Here is an 18,429-nt window from a genome sequence, read left to right as displayed (position 1 = left end):
TGTGAACGAGATAAAGGTCGCAGTTTTAACAGGATTTGCTTGTGAACGGGATTTCCTTGTGAACATGACGGAGATAAGGTGCATTGAAGGCATAAGGGGATCCTTATCAAATTTGGGCACCATCCAAGTTTTCCTTTCCGATAAGCTGCTGTCTATGGCTACCGTATTTTCAAGGTTTTGTGTGCCTATCAAACAATAACTCCACTTCGCTACGAAACTTTGTACCATTTAATATTTATGAAATTTTTATTGATTTTTCGGCTTGGGAAAATGAATCGGTCTATTGAATTTCGACGATTTTTGACAGTACATCTAGATGTATTTCCCTTCATTATGAAACCGGTGTAAAACAATAGCTTGCAAAATGCATGTTCTGGTTTTACAAAGCAGTAAAATCCTGACAATTTGTGAATTCAGCATCTATAAAAAAAAAAGTTGCTGGTGTGCACATGTTTCGTTGCCTGGTAAATGGCATTTATGTTGTTTTATATTGGTATATTTGTTTTCTTTTGATAGAGATGTTGTTACAATTTACAAGGTTCTTTGTCATTTTCTTATCCTGGTGGAAGTCACCTTGTGCGATATCACCCATCATTATTTCCAAAACAACACCAGAAATTTGATTTGGAAACGAAAACGAATTGCTGTGACAAGTCTAATTTATGTCATCTTTTCCGACGGTTGAGGCCTGGTGGACGATGTAACACCCGTAGCAGACGATCTACAGGTGAATGATTGTATTTATGTGTAGAATAGCGGATTTTGGTATAAAACAACGATATATATCAGACTATATAATATTTGATGATAATTAATGACAAACTACAATATTTAACATTTGGTTGTAGGTTTTACATTTGGTGATCCACACATTCAGACACTTGATGGACTTGGGTATACTTTTAATGGATGGGGTGAATATTCATTATTAAACATAAAGAATGCTTCCAATTCTAAACTTATTTATCAGTTACAAGCCAGAACTTCTCCTGTACTAGATTCTGTTTTCAACGCTACTTTATTCTCTGGTTTTGCCGCCAAAGACTTTCTGACAAATGGATCATTTCAAGTGGAACAAGCAATCAATAAATCAAGTATGCATATCCCTTTTTAAATATCATTTACATTTAAGGCATTTTTAATTGGCATGAATCCGGATCTATCTTTTTCCAATTTCAGAATTCGTTTCTTTCAGTTCAAATCCTATATGAATATATGAATCAACACAGCATAACTTTGTGACAAAGTAATTACAATATTAGATACAAGAAAATTTGAATTCTGGAATATGATTAGATATTTAAGCAGTTATTATGTATGACAATATTTACATTCCAAATTAAAATTATTCTCTAGATTAGATAACTGTTCATAATACGGCTACGATCTGTGCTTCTTCAACGTATATATTTGTTATAGTCAAATGTGTGATATCATGTTTCGGCATGTTTTTAGATCTTATAGTTTACGTCAATGGAGTAGATGTATCAAAGAGTATAGTGGAAGAGTTTATAATCTCCGGATCAGCTCTACACTTGTTTGTCACCAATAACATTCTTACAGCCTCATTTGCGATAGGTAAGAAAAGGGCTCTAATTCTGAAAATATCGGTTTTGATTAAATTAATATCAATGACTTAAAACCTGGTGTAAAAGGTTCATCTTTTGTTAATTATTTACTTTGTAATTGATATTCACTTTCCAGGTATAAATGTAGAGATTAGAAATATTATAGACATGTTAAGTCTCTCTGTGTCAATACCAGATTATTTTAAGAATAGTTCATTCTACCAAGTAAGTGGTTTGTTAGGAAATTATAACGGCAATAAGGACGACGATCTGACAACCTTTACCAATGAAGTTATTCCCAATACAGCTAATGAAAGTACCATTTATTATAAATTTGGCGAAACATGTAGGTGACATTTTTATATACACTAATCTTACTTAACTGTCCAAATGTTTTTTTCGGACATTCTTTTTGAACTGTATGTATTGAAATATTTATATGTTGATAGTACTTTATATTTACTTTATATCTACTCTAACTAGAAACATCTCCACAATTACCAAATTCATATCTTTTATGTTTACAGGGCGAACAAACGAACAGAATTCTCTGTTTGAGATTTCACATGGACGATTGCACAGTTACTATCAACATAGAGAGTTTATTCCCTTTTTTCTTGACGAGTTGGGTTCGGAAGTCGTATCTAATGCAACTTTAGTATGTGGCAACAACACAGCGTGTGTGTACGACTTACTTGCTACTGGTAAAGCAAAAATAGCCCGTGCTACAAAACAAACCTGGAATGTTGCTATAAAAACTAAAATGATACTAGGTAAGATTTTGATTCTTCATGAAGAATATATCACAATTGCACGCTTGGATGATGGAATCCGGGTAACCATAAAAATGTTTCAGGACAATTGTTAAAGAAAACTAGTGAAAATCGTTTGCCCATTTACCACATTTCCCAATAGAACAGTTATTTCGTGTAAGACAAAATCAAAGTATACATTGAACAGAAAGTACCCAATATCATTCCCACGTCAACGTCCATTTCTGTTAATATACTTAATCATATGATTTCAGAAAATGTCTTGCCTATTGTAGAAGTTCAACCTGTCGTTAATGTAACTGTTGGCCAAAATGTTACTATAAGTGGTAAAGTTAAAGCACGTGATGTTGTTCGAAATATAACTCTGTATTTACGAGGAACGTTTACAACATTCTCACACTGTGGGAAAGGTGGTCAACTGAGTATCGTATATTCTCCAAAAGATCTAAAACCTGTTAAGTTTGAGTAAGTGATTATGTTTCACCATTTGTTCTAAACAATTTAAATCGACTGTGCTCTCTTGGTGGTATTCTAATTTCAAGCCTGTAACTTAATTCAGAAAGAAATTTAAATCGACTGTGCTCTCTTGGTGGTATTCTAATTTCAAGCCTGGAACTTAATTCAGAAAGATTGGTTTCATAGTTTGTATATCGTACGTGCAGGGACTATCATCTTATTTTCACAATTTCTCATTGTTTACTTTTCTCTAGATTTTCAGCTGTTGATTTCATGGGAGGTCGATCAGTAGCTAAACTGGTACATGTAAATTTATGTCCTAACTGTAGTGGACATGGTGTTTGTGATTTTACAGAGAGTGATAGTGTTACTTCTGATAGTTTTACGTCATTCTCCTGTGTATGTAATCAGGGATATACAGGTACTTGTGAAATATTTACCCCCTGTTTATGAATTTGTAGGAAAATCTTTTCTGAATTTGAAAATGTACCAATTACAAATCCATTATTTGCTTATTAAGCATATCAAGATTTTTGTACGCCGAACACCCACCTACAATGTCTTGTGAACACTACAGTTTAGAGTCCATGTCGGATTTGTATTTACAAATTTACAGCGACGTTTCATTTGCTTTATCCGGGTCTTTTGGTTTCCTCCCATTGATAAAAAGACCCATACGCGCAAGCAAATTATTGAAATAAAATTGAACCATGTGTTAGTCCCAAAATGACCTTACCCCCCTCTCTCTCTCTCTCTCTTTCTCTCTCTTATTCCATTATAGTAAACCTTTTGAATATTTTTAGAGTTATGCGCCTTTTTGTCCAACTGCCCACACTTCTTGCCAGTGGAATAGAGACGTCGGTTGTAATCGGATTTTTCTGAAACTTTTTAAATCCTTTAGGGTAACCAAGGTAGGCTAACCAGTATGATTTCGATGTACCCTTATCATTTATTCCCAAATATTTATTTTCTATTTGCACGAAATCGTGTGAATATCTATTAAATTAGCTTTTGTTTTAAAGGTGTTAATTGTGAATTAGATGATGACGGTTGTAGTAATGATCCATGTTATAATTGTACTGATTTAACACCGGCTGAAGAAGTTTTGTTTAATAGCGCTTACAACTGTGGTGACTGTCCCACAGGCCTTACATTAATACATAATAAATGTATAGGTAGGTATTACAACTATGTACTAGGTAGGTATGTACATCATTAATCATATCTGAAAGCTTTTCTAATATAGATTTTTGTACAGCATTTATTTAGCTACTATTAAATTGATATTTATGTGAACCGACTATCGCATGAAATCATTTTAAAGTGGGAGCAGAGGTGACTTAGTAAGACGTTGACTCGCTATCCTGGAGGTTCTGTTTTCGATCCCGGAGTTGGCTGGATAAGTTCATCCTGATTTTCCGGCCCGGTTCCCCCTTTCCAGTGGTGCAGGACAGAGAGCCTAGCAAGAAAGGACAACGTATGGTCGTTCGGATGGGACGGAAAATCAGATCATGTATACACATTGGCATGCTCATAAAAAAACAATTGGACGCCAACTTCATTTTAAAGAACTGTCAGCTTTGGACTTGTCTAGCCACTATAATAACGTTACGATCCATCTGATCCAAAAAGTCACCCTGCCAAGAAATGATACGGTCGAAGTCATACGTTGGACTTAAGTTATTTGCAGAGTTATTTCCCGCTCAAGAATGCCCCTTTATGGGACAAAAGATAAATTATATGAGTTTCATATAAACATTTTATTTTATCGAAACTTGTGTGGGTTATTTTTTTCATGATAAGTATGAACCCAGTCGATAATAAGCATTTTCTGCAATTATTTAATATTCGTACCATGAAAACAGTGGTTGTAAGTGTGAGAACCCCCTGAACATCAACACAATCACCGTCTGCTATTGTGTTATTTACAAAGATATTGATGAATACCGCCAAACTTGCGTGTATTAAGGTGATTTAATTGTATATTTGATCTCCTTTTACCAGGAAATTACCTCATTTTGACTTTGCAAATGGACACCAGTCAGCTTATATTGTGTTTGCTCACACCACTCATTTTAATTATAGATGATAATGAATGTGCCAGAAAAAGCTCACCATGTAATCAATTATGTACCAACATTCCTGGATCATATAGGTGTTCGTGTCGCCAAGGATACCGGAAGTCGTATGATCAGAAGTGTATAGGTAAGATAGTTATGCAAGGTTAAAAGTTTAGACTTGTTGGTAAGTGGCAGTTGTACGGCAAATTGCAGAGATAAGCAGTTTGATTGGTTGATGCTTTGGGACACGATAACTTTAGTTCTAATTAAGTCAGAGTGATGAAACTTGGTGTATAGCTTCATTACATCAATACCTTGAGTAAGTTCGATAATGAGCATTTTCTGCTCAGGGTAAGCAGAGCGATAAGCAATTTGATTGGCCGAGACTTAGGAACACAATAACTCACCTTCTAATTGAGCTAGTATGTTCAAACTTTGTGTAGGTGTTTATTAAGTCGATGATGAGAATTGTCTGCTTAGACTAAGGAGTAATAATCATTTTGATTGGTCAAGACTTTGGAACATAACAAATCTACTTCTAATTGAGGTAGAATGTTTAAACTTGATGTAGATGTTCGTTTTGACTGAGTTCAATGATTAACATATCGAGCTAAAGCTAAGCAGAGATAAGCAATTTCCTTGGTCGATTCTTTGGGACAAGACAACTTTGATTCTATCTGATAGAGAGTGATGAAACTTAGTATATAGTTGATAATCAGGTTGATTGCTCCATACTTTTGAAAAAAATAGATGTGCGATTAATTAATATTTGTCATCTATTTATTTGGGGATTTCGGCGGGGGACATCAGCCTCATTATTGGCTTGTTCTAAATAATCTGGAAACGTTTTGTGTTATTATTGGTATTTCAATCTTCAAAGTGTATTTTGTGCAAGTGAATAAATTGCAAATATTATCTAGGTCTACTTGAACTATAATAGATTTGTAGACAGATTTTTATTTTATAGATATTAATGAATGCGAAGAAAGAAGCAGCAATTGCCAACAAGTATGCAAGAATAGAGAAGGAAGTTATATTTGTGATTGTTATAATGGATATGATTATAACACTAGCAATAACACGTGCACACAGATGGGTACTATAGATATATCATATATGATAATAAGCTAAAGGTCAACATCTGTACCAGTGGTTCCCAACTCTTTGTTGTTTGCGACCCCATTTAATGAACAAAGACGACTGGCAATGTGGCAAGGGGTTTATAGATCAGAGATTTACGGGGACTGGCTAAAAAGTTCTAAACCTATCCGTGAAAGACCTGTACAAAGTCGATGGTTCTATTTTTTTTTCTACATAGTCCCATTCGAGGTGTACACACTTTTACCTACGATCTTACAAAGCTTGGATTCCGGTCAGGAAGAAATTGTCTTCCGTAACCTTAAGAAAATCATTCAATGCTTACATGGCGTCATCATTACTACAAAACGGCACAGATTGTCACGGAATTCTGATCCGCAGTCAAGGGCTTTGGCACCCATCTAGCAGATGGCGATAATGTGCCCAACCCACTCCTGCGAGATGCCCACAACACTGGTAATATGTCGAGTGGGTCAATCGTCGATCAGCTATCGCCATGCCATGCACCCAGGTAATGTTTTGTTGAATGGTCGCCCTTGATGGCCTTCCAGGACGCGAGTCATCCTCAAGGCTCTCTCTGCCACGCTAAAATCCCAAAGTCCACTTCATTACTGTGGAAAGGGAGGGACACCATCCTCTTACTGGAGATAATGGTTTTAATCCTCTCATGAGAAATGCCCACAACACTGATGTCGAGCAGTCAATCGTCGATCAGCCATAACCATGTCATGCACCCGGGTAATGTTTTCTTGAATGGTTGCTGTTGATGACCTTCCAGGAGGCGGGTTGTCGTCAAGGCTCTCTCTGCCACGCTTAAAGTCCACAGCCCACTTCGTTACTGCGGAAAAGGAACGTGCTTCATCCCCTAAAGTGGAGACCATATCGGCATCTATTTATGTTGGGATTAGTCCATTCAGTTGCAGGTACTTGATGGCTGCCCTACAGCCAGTTTTTCCATTTCTGGGGATTTCAATGGGTAGGTTCACAAGATGGTCTGGTATGATGACAATAATAACACTACAGTTGCAGTTCTTATGCCTATGATTCATTCAATTATTGTACTTGTTGGTGGCAAAAGTTTGTTTCAAACCAATCGATCTACCCCTTTTTCAGGCCTAGAACTTTTCAGTCAGCCCAAGTATAGGCTTTTTATTCAAAAGTTTCAGAGTAGTACGCCGCGACCAAACGAAAAGTCGCGACCATGCGGTTGGGTATCCAGGATCTATACTAACGGTGAAATATACCAAACGTAAGGTCCAAACTATCTCTCCGTTTTACAGTTAATGACGTCTTTTGAGACAGCCTTCTCTTATCAATTCTCTTTTGAAGAATGCACATAGTTAACAAGTTTGAATTATTTTTGTATGTTTATATACACTTCTTGCTTCCTTTTACCCCTCAGTGGTATTTAAAGGGCGCATGACTATATTCTTTAGAATCTTAAAATAGCCGAAAATGGGTCAAAATTATGTTGGGTGAAATACGTGAACAGCCCAAGTTGAACGACAGTCGTTCACACCATCTTAGTCCATTCTACATGTTTTTTATATGCCCACATTTTCATGTGGACGTATATTGTCGTCGCCCCTGTCCGTCCGTCTACAATTGTTTGTGAACATTCTACAGGTCACAATTTTTATCCGATTTCAATGAAACTTGAAATATAGGTTTATCACCCTAAGATCTCGGTTCTTTTCGATATTGGCATGTATCGGACTGTAACTTCATGGATTATGGCCCCTGATTGTTCGAAAAATCACGTTTTTAGCTTGTGAACACTGTAGAGGTCACAATTTTTATCCGATTTGGTTTAAACTTGAAATGTATGCTTATAACCCAAAGACCTCGGTTCCTTTCGATATTCGCGCATATAGGAACGCAACTTCCTGAATTATGGCCCCTGATTGTACGAAAAGTCGGGTTTTAAAAAATATGGTATATCAATGTTGTGGACCCTCTAGAGGTCACAATTTTCTTCTGATTTTGATGAAACTTGAAGTGTATAACCCAAGGATCTCGTTTCCTTTCCATATTCGCGCATATCAGACCGTAACTTTCTGAATTATGGCCCCAGTTTGTACGAAAAATTTCGCTTTTAGCTTGTGGACCCTATAGAGGTCATAATTTTTTATCCGATTTAAAAAAAACGTTTTAGTATATCACCGTTTCACCCTAAGGATGCTTGAGTTCGAATTTCGTGAAAATCGGCCCCAAACTGACAGACAAAATGGCCGCCCTCGTTCTCAAATAGCGTAAAATATGGTATATCAAGGTTGTGGATCCTCTAGTGGTCACAATTTTCTTCTGATGTTGATGAAACTTGAAATGTAAGTTTATAACCCAAAGACCTCGGATCCTTTCGATATTCGTACAAATGGGAGCGTTACTTCCTGAATTATGGCCCCTGATTGTACGAAAAATAGCGTTTTTAGCTTGTGGACCCTATAGAGGTCATAATTTTTTATCCGATTAAAAAAAAAGTTTAAGTATATCACGGTTACACGGTAAGGATGGTTGAGTTCGAATTTTGTAAAAATCGGACCAAAACTAACACACAAAATGGCCGCCCCGAAAAACACCGGAAATCACAGGAAAACACCGGAAAACAACCGGAAAACTACCGGAAAACACAATGTTATACTGAATACCGGAAAACACCGGAAAAATACTAAATACCGGAAAACACACTAAATAGGTAACTCGGGAAAACACCGGAAAAACCTAACCCTAACTCAACGCTGGTCCTCTGGAAAACACCGGAAAAACCTAACCCTAACTCCCCGCAAACAGTGGACTAGGCTCTGGGTTACCTATTTAGAGTGTTTCCGCTATTTCGTGTGTTTTCCGCTATTTAGTGCTTTTCCGGTGTTTTCCGGTATTCAGTATAACATGGTGTTTTCCGGTGTTTTTCGGTTGATTTCCTGTGTTTCCGGTATATAGTATTGTCAGTCCCTCTAGATGTCACAATTATTTTCCGGTTTAAAAAAACGTTAAAATATATCACTGTTACACCGGACAAAATGGACGCCCCCCGTACGCACATAGTGTATAGCATCTGGTATATCAAGCTTGTGGACCCTCTAGAGGTCACAATTTTGACCTGATTTTGATGAGAGCTGAAATACATGTTTATAACCTAAAGATCTTGGTTCCTTTCGATATTCGCACAGATCGGAGTGTAACTTCCTGAATTATAGCCCTTGATTTTACGGAAAATCACATTTTAGCTTGCCGTCCATGTAGAGGTCACAATTTTTATCCGATTTAAAAACCCATTTGACCTTTGACCCCGAATATCTCGAAAATGCCCCAACGGCGGACTGATTACCACTTGGCATCGTATTCTACACAAAATTTTACGGTCTGGTTTTGTGCCCATTTGATGGACACCCCCCCCCCCCCCCCCGCACTGAGCCTCCAGACTAGACCATAACTTTTGGATTATTGCCCCTGATTGTACGAAAAATCCCGTTTGGTTTTAGCCTGTTCTCTATCTATCTCTTGCAAAATGTTGGCGTATCCTGGCTGACAGCCACTGGTTTTTTATTTATCGTTTGTGAATCGGCCATTACTAAATACTATCGCATTGTCTTCTAGGATATGTTTCCTTTCTCCGTTGCAAATGACACCCGAAACCATAGTGATTATAAAATGTTCACTGTATCCCATATCAACATCGATATCGATTGAAATGGACCAATATTGAATTATAATTCTTGTTATGAAAGATATTAAGTTTTAACTCCTTTTAATAAAACATACCCATTTAGAAACTCTTGCTAGGTAGTATTTTGATGAAATTTCAGATAAAAATATCAAATGTGAAAAGCATGGATGTTCTCAGTTTTGTGTTATGACAAATAATGAACCAGGCTGTGTGTGTCAAATTGGTTATAGTTTAGATATAGACAACAAAACCTGTATTGGTAAGATATTTATTTGATAATTTTGTGAACTTTTGTACAGGTATATGGCTGTATTTTTTTTACTGTGGCACTGTTTTCTAAAGTGAACATATAAATATTTTGGATAGGCTGTAGTAATCCCAGCGATTTAGTCATATTTCTTTGTTTCTCTTAATAGATGTAGATGAGTGTACTAGTAATGGTATTTGTTCGCATGTATGTACCAATATTAATGGCAGCTACACATGTTCCTGTAATACAGGTTTTAAGCTATCAGTAGATGACCGTGTATGCGAAGGTGGGTTCTTGATTCTCTTTATATATTTATTATTTATCATAAATTTGTTGTCATTTGTTGTCACCCACCTTTCGACAGGCACTATTAAAATACCCCCCCCCCCCCACGTCCCTGCTCTGTCTATCAGTAGTCACACTTTTTCGGACACTATAAAAACTCTGCTTCTAATTGAGTTGGAATGTTCAAAGTTGGTGTAGATGTTCATTAGGTAGATGTCATGACTGGTGGTAAGGTGCTGTTCATCTGTGCCGCAACGTTTGAATCCAATAACTAGTTGATGTGCATTTTCATTAGGTGAATATCTTGATTTCGTTCGATGATGGTTGTTTTCTGATCAGGCTAAGCAGAAATAGGCAATTTCATTTATGACGCTTTGGAACAAAATAACTTCGATACCAGTTGATTCTTGAAACTCTGCGTGTACTTCCATTACGTCAATACGTAATGGTTGAGCAGAGATGAGCAATTTGATTGGTCAAGTCTTTGGAATACGACGACTTTGATTTTAATTGTGAAATGCTTTGAATCAGTTCGATAATGAGCATTTTCTACTAGGATTAAGTAGACTGATAAGTAATTATAAAAAGATAAATGTTCTAATTATTAATGCGTTTCATATATATATTTTAAGATTAGGTTGGGGCACATGTATTAGGATTTAGGTTGTCTCTCAGCCCATTTGGTTCTTATGATTAGAGAAAGTCAATCGGTGCAGTGGTGCAGGACGGAGGGCCTGGTAGGATAGGACGAAAAATCGAGGCCCCGTGTACGCATTGGCGTGCATGTAAAAGATCCCTTGGCAGTTGGAATTCGATATAAGGGTAGGCCGTAGCGCAGCTGTCCGGGCAAAATTTCCCTCATACACACTGTATGGCGTATGCCCTTCATTTCAATTCTTATTATTAGATATATATGAAAGTCCAGACGTTTAAAAAATCGCTTATTTCATTCAGATTTATAGAATAGAATTTTTAATTTTATTTGAATTTCAGAATGCGATATGCTACATTACGGTGATAATTGTAACGAATCGTGTAGCGAATGTTCTGTTAATACAGAAAAATGTGACTCTGTCAGAGGTTGTATCTGTAAAAGGGGATGGTCTGGGTTTAACTGCTCTATAGATGTAAATGAATGTCTACATGGTGCAAGGTGCAATGATGTCTATCAACTATGTATAAATACAGATGGTGGTTATCGATGTTCTTGTCTACCAGGTTTTATAAACAACAATGGGACTTGTACCAGTAAGTACCCATGTAACCAAACAAATCAAGTCTTTGGATAATGTGAGGGGTTTCTTTTCTTTTTTAGGTTCCTCTTTTGCAAAATCGATTATGGCCTAAATAATATAGTCGATAACAATATAATGTGATTTCTAAGAGGGGACCATAATATGAACTTGTGATAATCGTCACGTTATCCCCGAGTTTTCTTGTCTGTAGACTTGAAAATTCCTTGGAGCTAAAGTAAAATATATTTTGTTGAAATGTTTAAATATAGACCAATGTGCCGTTAGATTACACAACAACTCATGCTTTTCAGATATAAATGAATGTAACGAGAATGGGTTGATGAACTGTGGTGATGTACAGCAATGTATAGACACTCTAGGCAGTTATATGTGTCGATGTAAGTCTGGGTATCAATGGAACACCAACGCATGCGTAGGTAAGATCCTTTTCTCCATTCAAAGTCGCATCGAAGTCCATATATTGAATTAGAAACATAAAATAGCAATTTATACACATATAATTGTCAATTAAAGACATGTTCTTGTAATGAATAAAATTACAATAATTTATACAAATACAATTGCCAGCTAAAGACGTGTTATTGTAACATGTGTTTGGGTGTCGTTGTTTCTGTATATTATGAATTAAACCAGATTGAATTTAAAATTTAGGTGGAATCCTGGATATAAAAATCGTCAATTCAGCCAAATCTACACTATATTTATAATCTAAAGCAAGAAATCCAACCCTTTTAATATCCAAACCGAATTAACTCATGTATGGGTAAAGGTAATACTTATAAGTAACTTACAGTATTGATATTAGACTCTGTGACAAAAAGGTCCTATTTAAAATTGTATAATAACATGTATAATATTATTAGATATTGATGAATGTGAACTGCATATTGATATGTGTGAACACACATGTATAAATGTAGACGGATCCTATAAATGTAGATGTTTTATGGGATACGCCCTAGAAGATAACAGACAGACATGTGTTTTAGGTAAGATTATTCATTAACTCCTTCAGCTGCCCGTCAGAATACAAATTTGCATGGATGCTTCATTTGGCCACAAGGAAGAACCCTATCCAAATTCCACATTATCTGCGTTTTAGTTTATTATATTTTTAAAACTTACTTTTGTGTGTCTTTCCAAATGAAACTGAGACATATTTGTTTAGATGAGCGCAATAACCATTACTGTAGTTAGAATGATACAAATGATTTCTAGTAATACATTAGTTATAGTAATTGTAATCACAGTTTCTGGGTTTTGTTGCTTATACAGAGTCAGATCCATGCAGTGCCATGAACAATCCATGTAAAGCGCCATCGGTTTGCAGTGTAACTAACAATACAACTAAATGCAGTTGTCCAAGAAAGTGGTTACTGGATTTTTCAACAAATACTACCTGTGAAGGTAATCAGTTATTTAAGTTATTTCAAAATACGTTCTAAAGTTATTTTTCCTATAGTATTCAATCGAATATATGGGGTAGTATGACGGGAGGTATCTTTAACTTTTTCTATATAAACACTTTAATTTTATAAATGTGATTTCATTTTAGAGGCAGATTTGTGTGCTGAAGCCAATTGTACATATGGGTGTGTAGAAGTTGGAATTAGTCCGAAAAGGACTTTTCAATGCCAGTGTCCGCTGGGATTTAAACTAGAGAATGATTTTAAGACATGCAGAGGTAAAGTTATGGAATAAGATTACAAACATACACCACAATTTTACGATTCGTTTTTTTTTACTTATCCATATATTGTGTGAAACGAAACTATTGAATGAAATGAAATGACGACGATGCACCTTTATTTGAGGTCATTATATTTTGAATGTAAAATATTGTCAATAGCATTGGCTTTTCATTCTAGTTGTGTGATTGACGGGGTTCCAATTATTATTTCTAAACTTTGAATGCAATTAACTATTTTGTTATGTTTTTTTTTTAAATTTCAGAATGTGACCCTTATCATTGGGGAATAAATTGTGGTATGAAGTGTAATTGTGGAGAAGGCAGTCTTTATTGCAATAACACAATTGGCTGTCAGTGTAAATCTGGTTGGATAGGAACATTTTGTACTGAAGATATAGATGATTGTTTAGCCAACCCATGTCCATTAAACGCCACCTGCACCAATCTTAAAGGAGCGGATTACACGTGTACTTGTCAAAATGGATTCAGACAACAAAAAGAAAACGGTACTTGCATAGATATCAATGAATGTCGGACTGGCGAACAGTTGTGTCAGCACACGTGTATCAATAAAAATGGTAGTTATGAATGTAGCTGTTATAGTGGCTTTGTTGCAACCAATAAAACTCATTGTACTAGTAAGTATTTAACGTAGACTTTTATTTTTCTGAATTAAACCATGATCGTTCCGTTGCCACTAATCGACATAAAAAAGACTAACTGTATTTGGGATAAATCTAAAAAATTATACCAGTGTTTCCAATTCCAGTGTTTCCAATTCCAGTCCCAGATTTTTTTAAATAGTGTTGGTGGGTTTGTGGGGTAAGATTGGATAAAACTAACTGAACTAATAAATCAATCTTATAATAACCTACATGGATACTTGTTTTCTATAGCCGTTGTCTTTTTAAATATTATTATTCATTTTCTATGATTTCTGACCAATCTGATTAGAATACAGATCTATATTTCGGGTTTTTTTTATACTTTCGATGGCCTACACTACATGAAGATCTGACCGGTTGTAGTGATAGGTCGCTTCAGAGGTCATACGACGTCAGACATTGATTAATCAACCAGCGTTGACGTTTCTAGTGGTTTGCCCACAATTCCGTGCACAGTACGTCAAGAACTCGCCGCAACAGATCGCTTCATTTGCTAATCCCTGACATTAACCAGAACGCGGCTTATATAACAACCCTTCCAGTGAAGACAAGTAAAGCGAAATTTTGAACTATAAAAAACGAAACGAAATAGGATCTGTGTTGTAATCAGATTGAATTCTGACTGAATTGGTGAGTAAGGTTCTGGAAGATAATGCCAGTTTTATAGAGAAATTATAGAGAAAAAAATAGTGTCGGCGGTTTGTTTTGGCCTAATAGTTAATTAAATGTAGACACCTTGTTATGCCAGCGTACTACTTAGATACACCATTCAACCGTTTATATCTTTGTTTTTCTACTTCGCTGTGATAGTTTTTGTTTTACATTTACAACGATATACTTTAGATATAAACGAGTGTGAGGTTAGAGAAAATCACAAATGTACGCAGTTATGCTTTGATAATCCTGGTGGTTATCTGTGTGGTTGCAGGGATGGCTTCACTCTGGCAGCTGACAAAAAAGCCTGTGTACAAGGTAACTATTCAAATAGAACTGTGACATTACCAAAAAACCTATATAAATGTAATTTGAAAAATCGGATTTAAAATTATGATATTACATTGTGGTAATATAACAAAATAATCTCATTTGTTTTACTTTTCACTGTGAAATCATCATAATTGTCCAGACAGAAATATTCCTGTGAACTTTCCAATCAATTCCCGGCATTATTTGTCTTCATCACCCAGTAATACATTCTACAGTAGATATCGCCTGTGTGATAAATTTCATAATCTACTGCGATATCTCCTTAGGAGATATCATTTTACATGAATTTGATTTTCAAAGAACAGTTCATTTTTTATTAAAAGTAACTTTTTGTTAATGAACTGTTTTTATTTAATTGACCTTGATGGAACCACTGGGTCAATATAAAGGACTTTGCAATGGTTGAATTGCTGTCAAAAAATTATGTATCACTACACCGTAATGTAATCGGGTTCAGTAAAAGTGAAACCTATAGCAAAGAATTATATTTATCTATTTGTGCATTTAACAAAGGATTGGGTGATAAATAAAAAGAGCCTGGCTTTTTTTTTTACTTTATCGACTTGTGTTGATATTTTTTTATATAAAAAATGACGAGTATGAGATTATCTATGTATACACCAAATTTTGTAGAATTTTTGTTCAGTAATTATTGGCATTATCAGTTTATACGATCTTATATTTTATCATTTCTAAAGAGAGCGTTGTAGTACTATTTATAAAACTATCTGTTGAAGAAACATTTAAGCCTGAATTCTCGGATGTAGCAACCAAAGAATACCTAGATTTGAAGAAACGGGCGCAGGAGGCGGTATGTAAATATTTTTGTTTTCTAAACAATTAAATTGTGGAACAGGCAGAAGGCTATAGACCCCCTCTCCATGATTGAATTTATTTCAGACAAAACAGTTACCCCAGATGTTTCATTTTGGGGTCTTATACTTTTAAATATACTATTCAAAAAAAGTAGGGGATATTTGATTTTTAAGTGTTATTAAAGTCACCTAATGAAACTGACGAAGAAACAAATGACAAAATGAAATGAAGTTCACATTCATCGATTTATTCCAAATGATCGTTAGACTAAGTAAGGCACAGACTGACCATTATAAGGGTAAAATGATACCCGGGGTCAAACAGCAAAGTTACCACAGCATCACAACCAAGTCAGTAACGGGTAAATCCTCCTCTGTTTGCCAAACAAGCATTGATCCGACGTGGCATACTCCTAATGAGACGTCTAAGGTCATTTTGGTCCAGATTGTCCCATTCCTGTTGCAACGCAGCAGCAAGTTCTTGGACATTGGCAGGACGTTGTTGACGTTGACGTAACCTCTGTCCAAGCATGTCCCAGTCATGCTCGATGGGGAGAGGTCGGGACTCAGTGCTGGCCAAGGTAATGTGGTGATGTTCTGTTGTTGGAGGTAACCTGTAACGATCCTGGCCCTGTGACATCTTGCGTTGTCATCCTGGAAGATGAAACGGCGGCCATGACGTCGTGCGAACGGCACAACATGGACTGCCAAGATGTTGTCCCGGTAGTACTGGCCTGTAACACGCCCTGCAACAACATGTAAAGCCGTTCTTCCAGCAACAGTGATGCCTCCCCACACCATAACAGAACCACCCCCAAATCGATCATGTCTGATGACGTTAACGTCTTGGAAGCGCTCGTTTCGACGACGCCACACCCTCCTAGGTCTGTCCAAAAAATCAACAGTGAACCTTGACTCATCTGAAAACATCACATTGCTCCAGCGTCGATTATCCCAGTGTTGACGATCCCTACACCAACGACGTCTTGCCTGAATGTGATGATCTCTCAAACAAGGGATCACGCGAGGACGTCGGGCGCGAAGGTGACCCCTATGCAGTCGATTCCGAATCGTCTGGCCACTCACTCTCACACCAGTGTCTGTTTGAAGACGAGCGCTGATCTGATTTGCTGTGATGACACGATTTCTCAAGGCCAAGGTACGGATAAATCGATCCTGGGCTTGAGTTGTCGCCCTTGGTCGACCTGAGCGTGGTCTGTCCTGTACAGATTGTGTATCACGGTATCTGGACCATAGCCTGCTTATGACAGACTGAGAAACATTCATCGTCCGCGCCACAACCGCCTGTGTTGTGCCGATCTGTAGCATGCCAAGGGCACGTAACCTTTCATTTTGGGTAAGCCGACGCATATCAAAATTTGTTTTCTGGTCACTAAAACAATTAAACTGATGTTTCCACCCTGGAATTCAATGCCACAATGACTGTAACATTCAAAGTCAGAGTCGTGCAAATCTTGGGTTGGACCCCCATGATGATCCCAAGCATCACCTGCATTCCATGCGGTAGCTATTGGTGCGTTTGGGCGTCACATGTAACTGGAAATGTTTCTTCTGTTAGGTTCTATAGTGACTTTTTTCGTAGTCATTTGCATATTTTAGTATTATGCCCCCAAAATCAAATATCCCCTACTTTTTTTGAATAGTATATGGAAATTTGAATCAGTTATGTGTCATGTTATGTTATTAGAAAAATTTGGTTTATTTCAGCTGATCAAACAGTTGAATGACGGTAACGTAATTAGCGTGGAAGTTGTTGGGTTTCGGTAAGTACTGTATATCTAAAATGTCGTGAGATGTCTGTTAAAACAGAGATAACAAGCCTGATAATTGTATAGTTTGATATCGATATCAAGGTATATACATGTATTAAATGCTCGTTATCTTGACACTCGGCAAACCCCGGCAGATTCCAGTACCCTACATCTAGCTCGGCAAACCTCAGCAGATTCCACATTGAAACTACTTTCAAGTTCCTGGATTACCAACGGCGTTGCCCATGACGACGCCTTTGAATAATGTTCTATCATACAAAGATTTCAAAGTCTGAAGCTGTTTTTCTCTCAAGTTTATCCGATTTTCTTTAGACAATGACAAGTTTGCACTGAAAAAAATTGTACACACTCTTCGAACAATGCAATTGTGAGAAATTCTTTCTAAAAGCGGCAAGTTTTCCTAATAAGTAAACGGGTGCCACATCGCAATTGTATAGGCGTAGTTACATATCACTTACCGTCATACAGCCGAGGCTAGATGTAGGGTCAAGGAATCTTCCGATGTTTGCCGAGTGGTTATCTTGACTGATTTAAGACAACTAGACCGGCAGCCCAAAACTTCCAACTCCAACGAAGGAGATACCAAACTTCATATATAGCGTTATGTAGTGGTCTTTCCCTGTACAATAAAACTGGACGTCTGTTAGCTTATATCAGTGGCCTGACCTCAGTAGCCCCCCTAAACTGACCCCTAAAAACATGTCTGGATCCAACATTAGAGGTACTGAGTGAAACCAAATTATACATGATAAATGAGGTGTTTTAATTATGGAAACAGTAATGACAGACAATATTGGGGATAACACCCCCCTGACAGACATACCCTAAAGTGGGGTCCCTATGGGTCTAGATCCATAATTGGAGATACCAACTAAACATTTGTCAGATTAAGGGCCATTTGATGGTTAATCATCTACTATGAACGGCAGACATTTTAAACAGTGCTTGCCCCCTGACAGACGCCCTCTAGTGAGGAATATTTATGTTGGTGCCAGACTCAATGTTTGAGATACCACCTTAGTGTACTTTGAATAAGTTACAGTAGTTGACAGACATTTTAAATGGT

At 36.8% G+C, this 18,429-nt stretch overlaps 1 protein-coding gene and 1 non-coding gene across 2 annotated transcripts; both read left to right on the top strand.

The window, feature by feature from the left end:
• The first annotated feature begins 2,331 nt into the window (after positions 1-2,331).
• On the top strand, positions 2,332-13,758 carry LOC130010537 (matrilin-2-like). The gene is made up of 4 exons (XM_056100976.1): positions 2,332-2,341; positions 5,825-5,902; positions 12,277-12,402; positions 13,658-13,758. Exons 1-4 carry the CDS (start codon positions 2,332-2,334, stop codon positions 13,756-13,758), a joined length of 315 nt encoding a protein of 104 aa, XP_055956951.1.
• Positions 11,303-12,310, top strand: LOC126821500 (uncharacterized). Its single transcript, XR_008788046.1, has 3 exons — positions 11,303-11,405; positions 11,704-11,829; positions 12,277-12,310. It is a non-coding gene; the product is annotated as an uncharacterized LOC126821500 (transcript).
• Positions 13,759-18,429: the final 4,671 nt, after the last annotated feature.

This window comes from Patella vulgata, chromosome 5 (assembly GCF_932274485.2).
Source record: "Patella vulgata chromosome 5, xgPatVulg1.2, whole genome shotgun sequence".
Lineage (NCBI taxonomy): Eukaryota > Metazoa > Mollusca > Gastropoda > Patellidae > Patella > Patella vulgata.
This window is presented reverse-complemented; position numbering and strand designations above follow the sequence as displayed.

What these genes read in the sequence shown, in the direction of transcription:
- LOC130010537 (XM_056100976.1), top strand. An exon ending in AGGAAGTTATATTTGTGATT is followed by an intron (nt 5,903 to 12,276) that starts GTTATAATGGAT and finishes TAATATTATTAG; the next exon opens with ATATTGATGAATGTGAACTG. An exon ending in CAGACAGACATGTGTTTTAG is followed by an intron (nt 12,403 to 13,657) that starts GTAAGATTATTC and finishes AACAGTTGTGTC; the next exon opens with AGCACACGTGTATCAATAAA.